The sequence below is a fragment of the Pantherophis guttatus genome, chromosome 2, assembly GCF_059756535.1.
Source record: "Pantherophis guttatus breed Tessera chromosome 2, ASM5975653v1, whole genome shotgun sequence".
In the NCBI taxonomy this organism is placed as follows: domain Eukaryota; kingdom Metazoa; phylum Chordata; class Lepidosauria; order Squamata; family Colubridae; genus Pantherophis; species Pantherophis guttatus.
In genome coordinates this window covers 221,002,615-221,021,421 of record NC_142064.1, presented here as the reverse complement: position 1 = coordinate 221,021,421, position 18,807 = coordinate 221,002,615, and the positions used below count along the sequence as shown (strand labels likewise).

General features: G+C 40.4%; 1 protein-coding gene across 10 annotated transcripts in view; it reads left to right on the top strand.

The window, feature by feature from the left end:
- ERC2 (ELKS/RAB6-interacting/CAST family member 2) overlaps positions 1-18,807 on the top strand; it is a 622,345-nt gene that overhangs the window by 15,639 nt on the left and 587,899 nt on the right. For all 10 annotated transcript variants that reach the window (XM_087887861.1, XM_087887858.1, XM_087887855.1 and 7 more), the window contains exon 2: positions 904-1,717. In XM_087887861.1, the coding sequence (XP_087743987.1) occupies positions 1,061-1,717 (657 nt within the window). In that variant the 5' untranslated portion in view covers positions 904-1,060. The remainder of the gene's footprint in view (positions 1-903; positions 1,718-18,807) is intronic.

The following is an 18,807-nucleotide window of genomic DNA, read 5'->3' as shown; positions in this document are numbered from 1 at the left end:
GACTCTGTAAACTCCTTAGAGAGGGCTGTAAAGCACTGTGTATATAAGTCTAAGTGCTATTGCTACTGCCAGTGCTATAATACTAATTGCCTTTTCTGTGGCAGCACTTTTCCTATGGAACACTCTTCCCCCTGAAGTTTGATAGATCTCCACACTTTTAACTTTCCATAAGGCTTTAAAGACCCAGCTTTCCCATCAAGCATTGGGAAAAGATCAGATGATGCCACGTTAGCACAGATTGCACCAGGATCTTGTTATTTTAATGTCTTATGTTTTAACTGGTTGCATTTTTTTAGTTTTTAAAATTATTTTAAAGGTCTTCTAATCTTGGATGAGAGCTGCCCAGAGTTGGCTGAAAGATGGGTGCCAATATAAATGTTATAAATAAATAAATAAAGTCTAATCTTTATGATTGCTGCTTTGGGAGCAGGAAATTACCCATCATGTTTCTGGCCATATGACTATTAGTTCTGTGTATTCAGTGACCATACGAATTTCATGACATATGAATGAAGCAAAGCTATAAATAATAATAAAAATATGTTCTTTGGTACAACGATAGTTTACCTTCTTTAATTAAGCATTATTTATTAAATACTCATCTTATTTTTTATACTCAGGATTAATTATACGACCTGGAGAATTTCTAGCAATGCAAGATTTCATCAGTTTTTAACACTGTGCTCCTATAGTGTAATATGGTATTTTTAGCATTTCCTCTTTTCTAACCTTTGGATACTAATTGAAAAGAATATAAATATGAAGACTTAAAAAAAATATTACCAAGTTCAGTGAGTGGGATTTGCAATTTATATAACCTGATATATGACATGAATTAGTTCTCCCAGATGTCGCTGCTATATTGTTACTTGCACAACAATAACATTGTTGCTTTATTTTCAGATCTCGAACCTGGAAAATTGATTTCAACGAATGTGTTGCCTTCTGGAAGAGTGCTGTGAAGCTGTTTGCCAACATTTCCAACTGAAAATCAATGCTAGGCATCCTACTTAAGAGAAGAATAGTTTCTTGTTAAGTAGTACCTCACAGTAAAATCAAAATGTATGGAAGTGCAAGAACAATCAGTAACCTGGAAGGCAGTCCTGCCAGATCTCCACGTTTGCCGCGGTCGCCCCGCCTGGGCCATCGGCGAACAAGTAGTGGAGGAGGTGGAGGGACAGGTAAAACTTTATCAATGGAGAACATTCAGTCACTTAATGCTGCCTATGCAACATCTGGACCAATGTATCTGAGTGACCATGAAGGTGTGGCATCTACTACTTTCCCAAAGGGCACAATGACTCTTGGAAGGGCTACAAATCGAGCTGTCTACGGTGGACGAGTTACAGCGATGGGAAGCAGCCCTAATATTGCTTCTGTTGGCCTTTCCCATTCAGATCTCCTTTCTTATACTGATCAGCATGGAGGGTTGACCACTTCCTCACATCATCACCATCATCAAATTCCTTCCATGCTGAGGCAAGTAAGAGACAGCACCATGCTAGATTTACAGGCTCAGCTGAAGGAGTTACAAAGAGAAAATGACCTTCTAAGGAAAGAGCTAGACATCAAGGATAGCAAGCTTGGATCTTCCATGAATAGCATCAAAACCTTCTGGAGTCCAGAGCTTAAAAAAGAAAGAGTTTTGCGCAAAGAGGAAGCAGCCAGAATGTCTGTTTTGAAAGAACAAATGAGGGTTTCCCACGAGGAGAATCAGGTAAGCAACGAACAGGAAATAATGACATATATCAATTGAGTAGCATGTCTTAATTTACTTACACGGTTATTCCTTAGTGATATTTCTTGTTCCTATGAAAACAGAAAAACTGGGTATGTCTTTGATATGGTTGCCATCTATATTGCTACTTGATCACTCCTTAGTTTGCATTATTTTCAATAACTTCTATAAATACATAAATATACATCTTCACCAGGCTAAGGGAACATACTCAGAAATAGGTGTCTGCTGGGCAGTTAGAACTGTTCATTTATGTAAAAAAAAGGCAAAACATGCTTTGGTACTTTGAATTGCATCAACACATATTTCATTTGATAGTTGCTTTTCATTTCATTCTAGATTTTGAAGTGACGTAGTAAATGATCTCTTATGAGTAATGGCTTATGTCAGTGGCGGGATTCAAATAACTTAACAACCGGTTCTCTGCCCTAATGATTTCTTCCAACAACCAGTTCACCAAACTGCTCAGAAAGTTAACAACCGGTTCTCCTGAAGTGGTGCCAACTGGCTGAATCCCACCACTGGCCTATGTCAGTGATGGCAAACCTATGACATGCAATTCTTGGAAAGGGGACACACCATTGTGATTTGGGTGACACACCAGAGTTCAACATCTGACAAAAACTATTTTTGAAAGCACTCCCTGTTCTTGTGTGGTTTTCTGAATTATTGTGAGAATCGGGTGTACTGTTGTGTGGCCACTAGAGTCACCAAAAACCATATAAGAACAGGGAGTGCTTTGGTGTGGTTTTTGGAGGCCTCAGGCCACGGAAGAGCATTCTGCAAGAGTGCTGCAGGAATTTTGTTCTGCAAGAAGAAAAGCCTTGTATGACACAAAGCAATCTCAGGTAGGCCATAGGGCCTGTCAACTGAAAGAGAACACTGCCTGAAGGCAAAAGAACATGGCAGATCTTGGGGGCCACTAGGCTGCAGGGCAACTACATCAGTCTCCGAGTCTTTTCTCTGTTGAGCAATGGCATGAGATGGCTTTTGGAATGGCAGTGATGGTAATAGGGCTGAAGTTGAGGCCCAGGCCTCTACTTCAGACCCAGCCTTGGCATTGCCATCGGGTGCTGCTATTCAAGATGACTTAGATGGTGGTGAGGAGGGTGGAAAAGACAGAGAACTGCTTCTCTTTTGTTTGGGTATGTGTAGTAGAATCAAGTTAGGCATTTTCTGAATTTTTGACATGCCAAACCCAAAGGTTTCACCATCACTGGCCTACAGTTATAAAACTGAAGATTCATCTGAATTACTATTATAACATCATCCAAGGGCATGAGAAAGCAAAGGCAGAGAAATCATCTTAGTGAGTCCTGGTAACTTACCATTATTACAGTTTCATGACGTTAATGGTGGAGTTGGAAACAGACAATTGCTTCCTGTGACAACTTGGACAGGATCATATTATTGACAAAAATAGATAATGATATTGTCCAATTTCCTTGATTACACATATTAATATTTCAGCAGAAAGTATATACAGTACATTCATGATGACATATGATTTCCATGAACTGACATGTCATTATGGAGAATGTTTCTGAACTACTCTATTGTATTTAGAAAATAACCTCCTTTAGAAATGCTGAATAATTAGAAAAATTATTTCCCTTTATATCTTTTGGCTGTATTTTTGTTGAAAACTAGGCAGCTAGTCAAGAAAACGATGGACTCTTCTGAAATAAGATCTCCAGATAATTGCTTGGAAGGAGTTAGTAGTGGAGGATGTTTGCGTTTAATTGTGGGTTAAAAATCACAAAAGTGTATGAAGTTCTGACTAGATGCAAAATGATTGTATTTGGATCTGGAAAGGAAATTAAAATATTATGGGGGAATTATATTTAAATTGAGTGTAACGGTAAAGGTTTCCCCTGTCCAGTTATGCCTAACTCTAGGGGGTGGGGTGCTCATCTCCATTTCTTAGCCAAGGGTGACAGCCTTGTCCAAAAACACTTCTATGGTTATGTGGCCAGCATACACTGAGGCACATGGAACACAGTTATTGACTGGTGGGGAGCTTCTACCATCAAGACTCATGACATACTGACATTTTCAAAATAAAGTATATTGTAATTTAAGATAATTAAAGGATGAGATACAATCTTGAACATTGCAGTGGAGGATAGAAGCTTTTGGTCAGCATCTCTGGGTTTGGTTTTCTATTTCTCCATTCCATAAGTGCCACAAAGGCAAAAGCAATAGCATTTAGACTTATATACCACTTCACCATGCTTTACAGCACTCTCTAAGCAGTTTACAGAATCAGCATATTGCCCCCAACAATCTGGGTCCTCATTTTACTGATCTTGGAAAGATGGAAGGCTGAGTCAACCTTGAGCCTGGTGAGATTCGAACTGCCAAATTGCAGTCAGCCGGCAGTCAGCAGAAGTAGCTTGCAGTACTGCATTCTAACCAGAGGTGGTAGTCAGCCGGTTTGCACCGGTTCGGGAGAACCGGTAGCGACAATTTGGCTTGGGTCGCCGAACTGGTAGCCACTTCTGGCTGGCCACGCCCCCGCTCAGTCGCCCTGTCACCGCTCGCTCACCCCTTTCAGCTGCTCGATGCTCACCCCGCCCACCCCCACCCTATATATGTTGCCTTCGCTACATGGCCCAGCTAATCGCCTCGCCAGTTGCCTCACCAATGACTGCTTAGCTCAGCTAACCAAAGTTAAGCAATGCATGTCTCCTGCCCTCGGTAAGGTCAGAGAATGCATGATTCCCCAGCTCTGGCCTTGCCCCAGAACTGTCGCCCACTCGCCATTTACCTCGACCAGGTCGGGGAATGCTCCATTCCCCAGCTCTGGCCTGGGCCTTGCCCTGGAGGTCTGCTTGCTCACTGCCCACATCAGCCAGGTTGGGGAATGCGAGATTCCCTGGCTTCGGTCTTGCCCCAGAGCCTCCGCCCGCTGCCCGCTCTCCCTTAAGCATGACGCATTGCCCTGTTTCCCCTCCTTCAGAGGCCCTGGCCCTTAATCTCCCCACTTCCTCCCCCATGACCGCCTCTTTTGTCATCCCGTGGCTGCGATCTTCCCTTCCTCCTATGTCTGGTTGCCAGGGAAGGCAAGCTAGGGCTGAGCCGTTGTCACCGCTGGGCTCCCTATCAGCCTGCATCTCTACCCCCTTGTTGCAGGATGCCTGCAGCCGCCAGAGTCCAGCTGCACCGAAAAAAAGATGCGGCTACAGGCTTCTTGAAGCAAAAATGACTGACTTCCAGCTCCATTTTTCCAACACGCCGCCACCCTTTTCTATGCGCCAGCTGCACAGGCGCACTCCATTGCCTGCTCCGCTGCTCCGCTCGGTCCAGCCTAATGGTGATCATAAGTCACTGACTACATATATATGCATGTTACCATCCCATACAATTTTTTTCATTCCATATAGCACTACATAGCACTGTCTCTTGTCCTTGGTATGCTAATTATACAAGAGCTTGGGTGAGAAAGAGATGCAGTGCTTTCTCAGGAACAAAATGTTGCAATCACTATTGGAAAAAAATGCAGTTTTCCCGGAGCTGAAATATTGTTATAGCTTTGCTCAACAATTCTCTTTGGTGAATGGAATTATAAGTATTAAACCATTGCATGGAAGGTCCTTTGATAAGATAAAGTAAAACCAAAATAAAATATAATAATCTTGATTCAGATTTCTACTGTACCGAACTAGTTAAACTGTGTGTTAAAAGAAAATGTTAACATGAAGAGTGTCAAATCAGTCTACTATTGTTAATGCTTAGTACTTCTTGGGAGTGTTTTTTCTTTCTTTCTGCAGCTGTTTAGTCCTTATGTTGTTACGTAATACTTATAAAATATATATGCTTTACTCATAGTAGTTAGTGCTTTGGTCTATACAAATTTCAAATGCTGAAAGGAAATGATCCATAAGAACATCTGTGGTAAGGTAATAACTCTTTTAAAGACAATTTGACTACGAAAGTCAATGTTTGACTTTTATCTCCATGAGGTTCCACATGACCAAGGAGTTGTGTTGTCAGGACCAGCTTTACCAGAGCTTGGCAGAAGGAAGGAGAAAGGTAATGGGAGAGAGAAACAAGCTAATCTCCCACTAAATATGTGAAGTCAGAGTGGCAATTCCACATTAAGGGAGGTACCAAATTCAAAGAACATTCCCTCCGAGTCATTTCTTTGGCATACTTTTCAATCATACCTAGAAGGAAAGATTGAAGGATTCCAACTAGAAAAACTGTATCCTCTCATTGGTTTGCATAGTACCTGAGATAGTTATCTTATTATCCTTCATATTAATATACAGTATGAGTCCATTTTTGAGATTATGGCAGGGGTGAAATGCTCCCGGTTCAGACCGGATCGGCCGATCCAGTAGCGATGGAGGCAGGTGGTTTGGAGAACCAGTAGCAAAAATCCCTGTCCCCCGCACCATGCCCAGCTGAGCAGCACAATCATCAGAGGCTTTTTTTTTTACTTTTAAAAGCATTTTTTCTACAACCTCTTCAGCGGAAAAAATGCTTTTAAAAGTAAAAAAAAAAAAGCCGCTGATGATTGCATGGCTCAGCTGGGATCGTCAAAGGCTTTTAAAAGAAAAAAAATCCTTTTTTTCTTTTAAATGCCTCTGACGATCCAAGCTGAGTTGCCTGATCGACAGAGGCTTTTTAAAAAACTCAGCTTGGATCGTCAGAGGCATTTAAAAGAAAAAAACCCCTATTTTTCTTTTAAATGCCTCTGACGATCCCAACTGAGTTGCCTGATCGGCAACTCAGCTTTTTTTAAAAAAGCCTCTGCTGATCAGGCAACTCAGCTGGGATCGTCAGAGCCTTTTGAAAGCATTTTTTTACAACCTGTTCGCCGAAGAGGTTGTAGAAAAAATGGTTTTAAAAGTAAGTAAAAAAAAAAATGGCCACGCCCACACAGTCACATTACCCCCCCCCCCACCAAGCCACGCCCACAGAACCGGTAGTAACAAATTTTAGATTTCACCACTGGATTATGGATAGGATTGTCTAATAGACTCTTTAAATTATTGGCTGGGTTTACTGCCAGAATGTGATATCCTTGTTTGTGCACCAGTGTGCCATGTGAACTGAACTTTTACATCATGATTTATGGTTTAGGGAGTTATGCAGTCGTGACTTGGAATATACTACTCAGTAGCCTATTGGGAAAAAAAAGATTATCTGGGTAGTTCCGGAGAGAGGTCAGGTAATGCTGTTTGTTGAAAAATATTATGGTACTATTTTTTCAACATAATTTTTGTATATAATCATTTTCAGAACAGAAATTAGAAATGGAGATAAAATATTTGTGAAGGGTTAGATTGAAAAGATCTTCTGGCAAACCTTTCTAACCTGGGTTATTTGCTTGGAGATGTTTCATTATTTGACTAGGAAACACTATTAGTGCTTGTGATTGTGGGGTTTATTCTCTGTTTATATATAGTAACATACCCTTCCAGGATTGGTGGGGGTGTGGTTTTCTCCTTGGTATATCCCAGTGGTGGGTTGCTACCGGTTCGCCCCGGATCAGGCGAACTGATAGTGGTGGCAGCGGGAGGCTCCGCCCACTTGCCTGGTTGTCTCTGTGCATGTGCAGAAGTGACACACGCGAGTGAATGTGCACCCACGAGCAAAATGGTAGCGATGGAATTTGAATCCCACTACTAGTATTTCCTCCTTTAGGGTATTATTATTTTCTTCTTGATTGCTTGTCAGGTGTTAATCTCTGCTTCTCTAGGTGTTGGATATTGAAGAAGGATGTGTTCTAATCTTTTTGTTTCATTTTTAGGGTTTTTTTATTGTCTCTTTTGAATGATGTGTAAATATGGTTTATCTGAATGTTCCATTGATGGCGGATTTGTCTGAGTGCCAAGCTTCCATTTTGGGATTTAGTTGGTCTAAGTTCCTTACAGTTTTTCAGTTCCCCTATTGTTGAGTCTGTCCATATGTTGTGAGATGAAGGAGTTTTCATGGTCTCTTCTGACTGCTAGCTGATGTTCATGGACATGCTCTGCTAATTTTCTGCCTGTCTGTCTTATATAGTTACTGTTAGTCTTTATACTGCATGTTGGAGATAATTCCTGTTTTTTTTTCCCTGGGTCTACTGGGCCTTTTGGTTTATTTAAGACATTTTGGAAGGCTTTAGTTTGTTTGTGCATTAGGGTGGTGCCTTGTGGTTGTAGTAGTCTGTTGGTTGTGTTTGAGATATTTCTGATGTATGGCTGTGCTATCCTTTTTACAGTTTGTATTACTTGCATTGTGGTGGGTTGAGTGGTCAGGTACTTTTTGATAAAGTTGTGTGGATATCCATTTTGTTGAAAAATGTTGTTGCATTTCTGGTGTTCTGGGTTGTTGCAGTGTGTTTTTGCTCATCAGAATAATGTTCACAGCAATTCTTGTGACACGTTGGGTTGTTATTTTGATAATGAAGTATTTGTTTCTAATTTGTCATGAATTTCTCTGCAGGAAGTTGTTTTTTCTTTCCTTGTGAATTTTATTCCTTTTAAGATATTGCTTGTTTCATGTGTCTTCTGTAGTTTTTTCTTTTGTATTATGCTGAAGGTGTCCTGTACATATAAGATGCATACTTTTGGTTGTATGCATAGGAGTGCTACAATTTTTAGACATTGCATTGCAATCTCTGCTATGAATCCTGGGAGTGATTCCCATGGATATTCCTCTAATTTGTTGGCATATTGTCCATCAAATTGAAAATAGGCAGTGAGGCAAAGTTTGATGAAGTCCATGATTCTGGATAGTTCAATGTGCGTTTAGTTAAGTTGGATGTGTTGTGTAGTACTGCAGCCATAAATTCTTTCACCAGTTCTGGTGAAAGGGTCTATGGATATAAAGAACGCCTTGACATCAAATGAAACCATCATTTTATCGTCTTCTATTGTTAGGTCTTTGATTTTCTGAAAGAACTGTAATTGGGAGCTGATAGAATATTTACCCTCCTCTGTGAGATGTTCAAATTTATTGTAAATTCTTTGACTGTATTGTATGTGGGGCCCTGGCAATGATACCATCGGACAAAGAGGTATATTGGGCTTGTGTATTTTTGGATATCCATAGAAGTGGGAAAATGGATCCCCTGGTTTTCATCTGCCACTGTTTTTCTTTTGTTATCTGACTTTCATGATTAGGCCAACTTCTCTTGATGAAGTTGTCAAATTTCTGTACCAAGTTGGTGCATGCAGGGATATAGATTTATTTGTCTTCTAGTAATTCTTTGATTTTTTGTGTGTATTGTGATCTGTCCATGACAATTATTGTTGTTGTATTTTATCGAATAGCATGAAGGCCTTTTCAAAAAAAAAAAGGGAAAGATAAAACAAACAGTTACAGAAATAACAGTGTAAAAATATATGGTATATGACATTAAAATTTAACAATATCGAAGTTCAATAACTAAATTTCCAAAACTAGATAACCCAAATAAGATAGCTCCTCTCTAACTCAGCTCGTCTTTCTTACAATCAATGAAATTTTTTCAATGTAACTGGCTCGTATTGCTGTCATCCTTTTAAGATAGCGAGTGATAGCCCTTACCAGGGGAGGAGAGTCTGCCTTCAATAGAAATGTTAATTTATGCCTTACATTCCAGTGGGTAAATTTATTTATAATTGGGGACAGATATTGTTTTCTTACTTCCTCATACAACCTACATTCAAATATTATATGCGCCGTATCTTCCACGACGTTTGTCCCACATATACAACAATTGTAGATTGGCCTTTGCCTGATAACAGGATGATGATGGTTTGGTTTTTCTTTAGATTTTTGAGTGCGTCTCTGTCCTCTGCTTTGAGCTAGTTCTGTGTTCTTCTGATCTGTAGGATTATTGTCTGCTTTATGTTTTCTTGGGTCTCTGTTGTAGGTTCTGTGGGCTTAAATGCTGCTTCTAAGGCTGCAAAGAATTCTCACTGATTAGTATCATCTATTTATAGTTGAGACCTTTCTGGAGAATATTGTGTTCTGCAGTAGATAGTGGGCGACTGGACATCTTGACAACGCATTCAGGTTCCGGTACCTCTTTGCTTCTGGGATATAGTTTGGCTTGGAGTTTGGTTTTTTTTTCCCAGCTTGTAGTACTATGTGTACATAAAAACTATCTCTTCCTGAGCCTGCTCTGAAATTGATATGATTAATTAATTGACATGTTCATTATATTCAGTTTTATGGCCGATAGTGCTCAATACACTCAAATAATGTTAAAAATGGCAAAAGTTGTATTTATTTATTTATTTTATTTATTAGTTGTATTTCTATGCCGCCCACTCTCCGAGGACTCTGGGCGGCTTACACCAAAGACAGTATACTAAATAGCATATTGCCCCCTAACAATCTGGGTCCTCAATTTACCCACCTCGGAAGGATGGAAGGCTGAGTCAACCTTGAGCCGGTGAGATTTGATCCGCTGATCTGCTGAACTAGCAGTCAGCTGAAGTAGCTGCAGAACTGCACTCTAACCACTGTGCCACCTTGGCTCATTAATGCCCAACATATATGCCATATGACTAAATGCATGATGAAAAAAAGCAGCATTATTAGCACATCTCTCTTCTCATGTACACACCATGATGTAGGATTTTCTTTTCTTTTTTTTGTGGGGGTGGGGGGTGGGATCAGTGGTTGCTCCCGGTTTTGTCCGGTTCTTTAGAACCGGTAGTAAAAGCAGCGGGAGGCTCCGCCCACCTGCCCAGATATCATAATTGACGATCTGTGCATGCACAGAAGCTTCTGCACAGAAGCACGCACACCTGTGCTGAAGCACACAAGCGCGCTCCCATTGCAAACCAGTAGTAAAGGTAAGTAGAACCCACCCCTCGTCAGGATATGTTATTGATGTCAACCACAGTAGCAAAATTGTTTGGCTATTTTCTCTCCTCACGTCCTAGATTTACAATTTTAGCAAGGTTGCAAAAATAAAATTCTGGCAAGGAATGATTAAGATAAGGAAATAGCTCTAGATTTATGAATAACTGAATGAAAAAAAATCACCTAGTAGCATCTCTCATTAAACAAACATTACCTTGTGGCATTAGATGCCAGATAGATATGTAAAAATAATTGTGAGAAAACATCATTATGTACAATAATTTATTTGATTGCTATATGTAGAAAAGAAGCTTTCAGTTAATGAAGTAATTGGTCGTAAGAGTGACTTCTTTTTTAATTGGCAGATTATGTATGGCTAATTTGGATTGGGAACTGTACCATACCTGATCATTTATTTTTAATTTTCTTCTATTACTTCATCTGTTTGTGATTAAAGAAAGAGAAGTGTGCAAAAGATAATATGAAATATGAACGGGTTCAAATGTAGACTTCTTCTAATTTTGAGGCAATGGCAATGAATCATACACTTGTAGTTATAGGTAGTGTTTGATCACTAAACTAATGAATACAGATTCTCTAGAATAGCAAACACCATATGCCAGTCATGCAAATATAGACCCAGTGGTATAGAAAAACGGTTCTTTAAAAAAATGTAAATGCATTCCTCCCTCATAATATAATTTCATTCAAGATTAACCAGACTTCAGTCCTACTGTATTAAAATGAGACTTATTGTGGTTTCTTTGAGGTCCAACAGCACAATCCTATACAAATGTACTAAAAAACACAGCATTCAGTAAGGAATGCCTCAGGAAAAAGATATAAGATCATGAGCATACAAAAGTTCTGCTGCCATCCACATCTTCAACCCAGTGGTGGAATCGGGTGGGTTCTAAATTTTTTTACTACTGGTTCTGTGGGCGTGGCTTATTATGTGGGCATGGTCTGATGGTCATATGACAATTCTTTAGGATTTAGCAGAGGTACTGGTCTACCAGGCTTTTAACTGCTTGCAGAGATGTACCGGTCTACCCATTTGTTCTTGGAGTGTTCTGGTCTACCCATTTGTTTTTGGAGGCACCGGTCTACCCATTTGTTTCTGGAAGTGCCGGTCTACCCTTTTGTTTTTGGAGCACACTGGTCTACCACCACACTGCCTTTTAACACTGATCAGCTGTAGGGCGGCCCTTTGAAGCCCTGCGGCAAGAGTTTAAACAGTTTTTTTCCTTCTAGCCAATCAGCTGGGACTCGGGAGGCAGTGAATAGATTGGGGGCAGGGCCAAATAAAAGGTAAGAATAATGCAGGAGGCAGCGCAGGAGGGCTCAGCTCCCGAACAAAGAGAACCAGTTCAGTGACATCATATCGTCACCGCTACTGGCTCGGTTGAACCGGGCCGAACCGGGTGGAACCCACCACTGGGTTCAAATTTTTTTACTATCCGTTCTGTGGGTGTAGCTTGGTGGGTGTGGCAGAGGAAGGATACTGCAAAATCTCCATTCCCACCCCACTCCAGGGGAAGGATACTGCAAAATCCCCATTCCCTCCCCACTCCTGGGGGAAGGATATTGCAAAATCTCCATTTCCACCCCATTCTGGGGCCAGCCAGAGGTGGTATTTGCCAGTTCTCCGAACTACTCAAAATTTCCACTACCGGTTCTCCAGAACCTGCTGAATAGCACCCCTGCTTCAACCAATATAGCTCTTAAAATCAGCAGAGCCATTTCTAATATATTTATCCATAAATAGTTAAACAATCAAACAACCAGACAGCCTTGCATATTCCCTGCTCAATGCTGAACTATTTGTATAGTGTTCCATTTATTCTCTCACACACTTTTCTTTTAATAATAGCCAGCAATCAACTCTATATTCATGCAAAGCATAATCAAGCTTCTTTACTTGGTCACCTCTGCATTGCTCTCATCACTTCTAAGCTACCTTCGGTCTCTTAAGACTTGGTTGTGCCAGCAAGACTGGGGACTCCAAAGATGAATTTGTGGGGTGACTCCATTAGCATCCCTATATCTATTATGTTCTTGTCTGGTTTATTTATTTTATTTTTTTAATGTTTTTATAATTAATGAAAATGGTGGTTTTGCTTATTTATTCATTGTTCTTAGCTTTGTTGTATACTGCTCAGAGTTACCTTGGTGAGATGGGTGTTTATATAAATTAGATAAATCAATCAATCATACACTTTCTCTCAATCAAGAAATACAAAGTACACTTTGTTCATATTCATAATTTTCTCCATGACTTGATGAAGAATAAAAATCTAGTTTGCAGAAGAGTTCCCTGGTATAAAGCCAAATTGCCCCACTTTGCTCAACGACATGAAATAAAAGATGATGTAAAAAGAAAAAATTGATTTTTCAAATTTCTGTTCATAATACATGTGTGTTTATAAAACTATTATGAATAGAAAGTTGAAAAATCGTGTTTTTCTTTTTACATCATCTTTTATTCCTTTAAATGATCCCATTCACCACCTTCATGTTTGACAAAGATATACATGATTATTTATTTACTTACTGCAAAGTAAATTGGCATCTTACATAATAGAAGAAAAATGATTTCAAAATTCTATGACTCTTCATATCCTGCATAAATTATTTGACAAACTATTCCTCTGAAAAGTAGAAGAGGTAGAAAGGAAAATTCACACTGCTTTTGTATGAGGTGGGCAATTTGTGGTTGGTGGACAAACATGTAAAGTTTTTAGAACATAAAATTTTGAGCTTTTTCAGCATACTGGTATAACATGAAAAAGAAACTGACGCTTTTCCTGCCCATTTCCGATAATGTCTGCTATAATTAAAAGATTCTAAACAAAAGCCAGTTAGGACAGGGCAGTGGTGAAATCCAATTTTTTTTCCTACTGGTTCTGTGGGCGTGGCTTGGTGGGCATGGCTTGGTGGGTGTGGCAGGGGAAGGATACTGTAAAATCCCCATTCCTTCCCCATTCCAGGGGGAAAGATATTGCAAAATCTACATTCCCACCCCACTCTGGGGCCAGACAGAGGTGGTATTTGCCAGTTCTCTGAACTACTCAAAATTTCCACTACCGGTTCTCTGAAGTGCTCAAAATTTTCACTACCGGTTCTCCAGAACCTGTCAGAACCTGCTGGATTTCACCCCTGAGATAGGGAAACTGAAGTTTCTGGGGACATTCTTGCCCATAGATATTATATTACATGCATATCATTTTCGAATTCTGTAGGCCAGGTAACTTCTGAATTGTAATTCAGCATCACAGAATTGAGGAGTTAGAAGAGACCACAAGAATCATTGAGCCCAGTCCTCTTTGGTATACAAGGAAACCATCTAAAATATTTATGAGAGGTAGCTCTTCTTTGTTGTTGTTGTTAGTTGCAAAGTCATGTCTGACCCATCATGACCCCATGGACAACATTTCTCCATGCCTTCCTGTCCTCTACCATCCTCTGGAGTCCATTTAAGCTCACGCCTACTGCTTCAATGACTCCAGCCAGCCACCTCATTCTCTATCGTCCCCTTCTTCTTTTGCCCTCAATCTTTCCCAGCATTAGGTTCTTCTCCAGTGAGTCCTTCCTTCTTATTAGGTGGTCAAAATATTTGAGTTTCATCTTCAGGATCTGGCCTTCTAAAGAGCACTCTTAAAACCCTCCAAAGGTAGAGAGCCTACAACTTCTATAGGAAGATTGTTCCAATGTCCGCACCAGTGTCATCTAATCCACTTCTGTGTAAAATTCCTTTATAGAGCCCTTGCTACTTAGAGGTCAGTGGAATATATTTCATCTCAGTATAAGACTGCAATCTTATTCTTCTTTTATTTGGGAGGTTTAAAGGTCATTTGAGAGGCAAGGCTTTGTATTCCTTACCAGCTAAACTCAAACATCATCCCACACCATAATGGATATTTGTTTTTGTTTTAATGCATTTTACACTTTCAGTCATCACAGTTTTCTAAAGTAAGGTTTGTGGTCTGAGGCTTATTGTAATATACACTCCTTAGCCAATTGTGGTTTATTTGATTGTCCGTGTTTAAAATCTGCCTTAGCATAAACATACAAAGCAGATTATAGAAATCGTGTGATGAAAGGTGTGATTGAAAGCTGTGATTACTTGGATTATATGGAAGAACACAGCGTTAAACTGCTGATGTATTCTTATGAATTATTTATCTGCCTAATATTGCAGTATTTTACATTAAAAGGCTTTCTTGTCTTTAATAACAATTTCAATTTTCTTTTGGTTCCTCTGTGATTGTGATATAACCCTGGAGATTTACTCCACATCATTAGTTCTATTCTGTCTTTCTCAACCTTGACATTATCCTGTTGCCTAGAGGAAGAGCAGAAATTACGTTTTCCAGAGGAAAAAGGGAGAAATGTAGTAGAGGGTCAAAGTTACCTCAACTAGATATAACTTCAGAAATTTTGACTGTGTTGGACACTGCACCTGATTGTAATGTCTTGTGATTTGGGGCATGGTGTTATTAGTTTTTCTATCATATAGTTACTAGGTCTTATTCAATTTGTCTACATTAACAGGTGCCATTCTAAAGTCTTTATAGAATACTTTAAAATACTTTAAACAATAAATAATTTATACCTAAAAAGAAGAAAAAAATTAAAATACAAAATAGCCAGGATAAAAAACTTTATCCATCACTTTATCTACTAAACTCAAGACCTGGTTATCGTAATCAGGCCTGGGCTTGCAAGGAACCAGAGATATGTTCTGGTGTCTCCATTGTGTGGTGTCCATTCTTATCCTCCCTTTGCATAGGTTTGGTATATTTGTTTATATAATTTCTTTTTTAAAAAACTGGATTTTATATTTTTATATTGCCTGCCTTTATATTTGTTGTTATTTGATTGTTGTGTGCTGCTCAGAGTTGCATTTTGAAAGAGGGATGGCTATACAAATTTGATAAATAAATAAATAACTTATTCACAGTAGAAGGTGCACAGATCTGTGTTAAATTCAGATCCAATGGTTTCTGACAGCCACCTCTATGGTCCAACATTTCATCACCTTTCTAGTCTCTAGATCTAGAGATTTTAGAATATAGAACAAAATCATAGGGTTTAGAAGAGACCTCGGAGGTCTTCTGGTCTAACCCAGTGGTGAGTTGCTACCGGTTCGTCCTGGACCGGGCAAACTGGTAGCGGTGGCAGTGGGAGGCTCCGCCCACCCACCTGGATGCTTTTGCACGTGCGCAGAAGCATCGTGCATATGTGTAAAAGCATCGTGCACACGTGTGAGCGTGCACACGCGCATGAGCAAACCGGCAGCAAACTAAATTGAAATCCACTACTGGTCTAACCCCCTGCTCAAGACAAGAGACCTTATAGCTGTGATGGCAAACCTATGGCATGCATGCTGGAAGTGGCATGCAGAGTCCTCTCTGTGGGCATGCGTACTGGCCAGCTGCTCTCTTCCGGGCTCTGGCCCATGCATGCATACCGGCCAGCTAGTCTTCGCGCAAAGACCAGCTGGCTGCCGCGCATGTGTGCTTCGGAATCCGGAAGAGCAGCTGGCCGCCGCACGCATGCGCAACAGCCAGCTTCTCTGTTCTGGGTTCTGGCACTTTGGTACACTCAGTTTTGGCACTTAGTGCCGAAAAGGTTAACCATCACTGCTTTATAGAATTCTGGTCAAATGTCTATTTTTGAAAACCTCCAGTGATGAAGCACCCACAACTCTGGGGATTAAGCTATTCCATTGACTAATTGTTCCTGGTCATTTAATTGGTAGCATAAAGTTCCCTTATTGGTATTGGTAGAGAAAGGATTAACTGTATCCTCCAAGGCTGATAGATAGAACAGTGCAGCTGTTTCAGTTTCCATGTCTGGATAGGAATATAATTGAATTTCCGGTCAATACCACTGAGGGCAAATCAGGCGAGGGGGTTAGGTTTTTTAAAATAGATTTTTATTATATGATGGATTTTAAAAATGTTCATAAACCTCTTGGAGTCACCTATCTGTGGGTTGGGTGGCTATGTATATTTGTTTAATAAATAAATAATAAAAACTAAGTGTGAGAACCTTTGTGTGAGCAAGATGTAGTAAAAATATTTGGAGAAAGGAAGAGAGGAATAGATGAACTCATAATATCAGACGTATGAGGTGGGCTTAGAATCAGGTCAACAGAGAATATTTTATCTTGATATACAGTACATAGAGAAGATTTCACACCTCATACCTCAGCCACAATAACCTCGTATTACAGTAGAATATACCCTTCTATTACTATTTTTCTGCCATTAATAACAAACTTCAAAGCACTTTTATGGATTCTTAACTGTAGAAACAGATTACTCAAACAATTTAATTAGATTTTCAGAGTGAATTTATTTCCCAGATTGGAATCACGGAGCGTGAAAACCCTCGTTTGCTAACTTTCTGTATTAAGCTATGCTACATAACAGAACTGTGTTCTGCTTTAATGCTAAGGGGAGTCATGATTCCTTTTTGTCACTGGAACAAAACCTCATCACTTCAGATTTTTGCTAAATCAGGGGTGTCAAACTTGATTTCCTTGAGGGCCGCATCAGAGTTGTGTTTGATTTTGGGGGTCCGGGTGGGCGTGGCTGGGATGGGCATGGCCAGCTCGACGTCATTCATGTCTGGGATCCTGTTTTCGGCCATGATAGCCTCCTGCAGCCCTTTGCCAGGGAAAATGGAGCCTGGGGGACACAGGAGGCCATCGTGGCCAAAAATGGAGCCTGGGAGGGCTGTGTGTGGCCCTCCCAAGCTCTGCTTTCAGTAGCAGAGGCACTGTGGGTTGGTTCTTCACTATTTCCAGGGCGGCTCTGCGGGCCAGATTGAAGCACCCCTGTGCTAAATGGTCCACATTAGTTGTACGGGCTTCAGAACAACTCTTGCTATTTTTTTTAGTGTTATTTCCTACAGCAAAAGCAAGACACTCTTAATAATACTTACCTTAGACTTTTTGCCTGAAAGCACTCATATTTCAGCCTAAATGTTTCTCTAGGCATTTTGTTTTCCATTTTTTCTTATTCCATTCTGGAAGATATATTTTCAGAAGCATTTCATCCTATTCCATGAAAAGCACACAAGTATCACATTTTTTCCTAAACATTCTTACATGCCCTTCTTTCTGTATATTGTATATCAAGGGAAAAAAGTGTGTTTTCTCCTGCTTTTTGAGTGTTTCTATAAGATACTTATTGTATCTTATAACTGTTACATTTTCTAGCACCCTCTTCCAGCCACACCATAAAGGTAGTCCTCGACCTATGACCACAGTTCAGCCCAAGATTTCTGTTGCTAAGTGAGACATTTGTTAAATGTGTCCCATTTTATGACCTTTCTTTCCTCCATTGTTAAGTGAATTACTGCAGTTGATAAGTCAGTAACAGTGGTGAAATCTTCTCCGGTTTGCTGCCCATGCATGCACGGTGTGCATCAAATGCGCAATGCGCACCAAATGCATGCTGCATGCATGCATGCACAGTACTGCCAAACGTGCACTTTGCATGGAAAAAGGAGGCTTGGGAAGGTAGGTAGAACAGTGAGGGGGGAACAGCTGTGCCGCGCGATTTAGATTCACTAGAAAGCAGGTTTTCCTGCTTTATAGCGATTTTAAATCACGCAGCACAGCTGATCATTGGAAATACCATTTTGGAGGAACCCAGAGGTGGGTTTCAGCAGGTTCTGACCAGTTCTGGAGAACCGGTAGTGGAAATTTTGAGTAGTTTGGAGAACCGGTAGTAAAAATTCTGACTGGCCCCGCCCCCATCTATTCTCTGCCTCCCAAGTCCCAGCTGATCGGGAGGAAATGGGGATTTTGCAGTATCCTTCTCTTGGAATGGGGTGGGAATGGAGATTTTGCAGTAACCTTCCCCCAGGAGTGGGGAGGGAATGGGGATTTTGCAGTATCCTTCCCCTGGAGTGGGGTGGGAATGGAGATTTTATAGTATCCTTCCTCTGCAACGCCCACCAAGCCACACCCACAGAACCGGTAGTAAAAATGTTTGAAACCCACCACTGGAGGAACTGATAGCTTTTCTTTACTACTGGTTCACCTGAACTGGTAGTTTTTATCACTACCGGCTCGCCCGAACCAGTGTGAACCGGTAGCATTTCACCGCTGGTCAGTAACCTGGTTGTTAAGTGAATCTGGTTTTCCCATTGACTTTGCTTGTCAGAAGGTCACACAAGGGGATCGATCATATTTCCCTGGGACAGAACAATGTTCATAAATATAAACCAATTGCCAAGCATCCATCCACATTATGTGA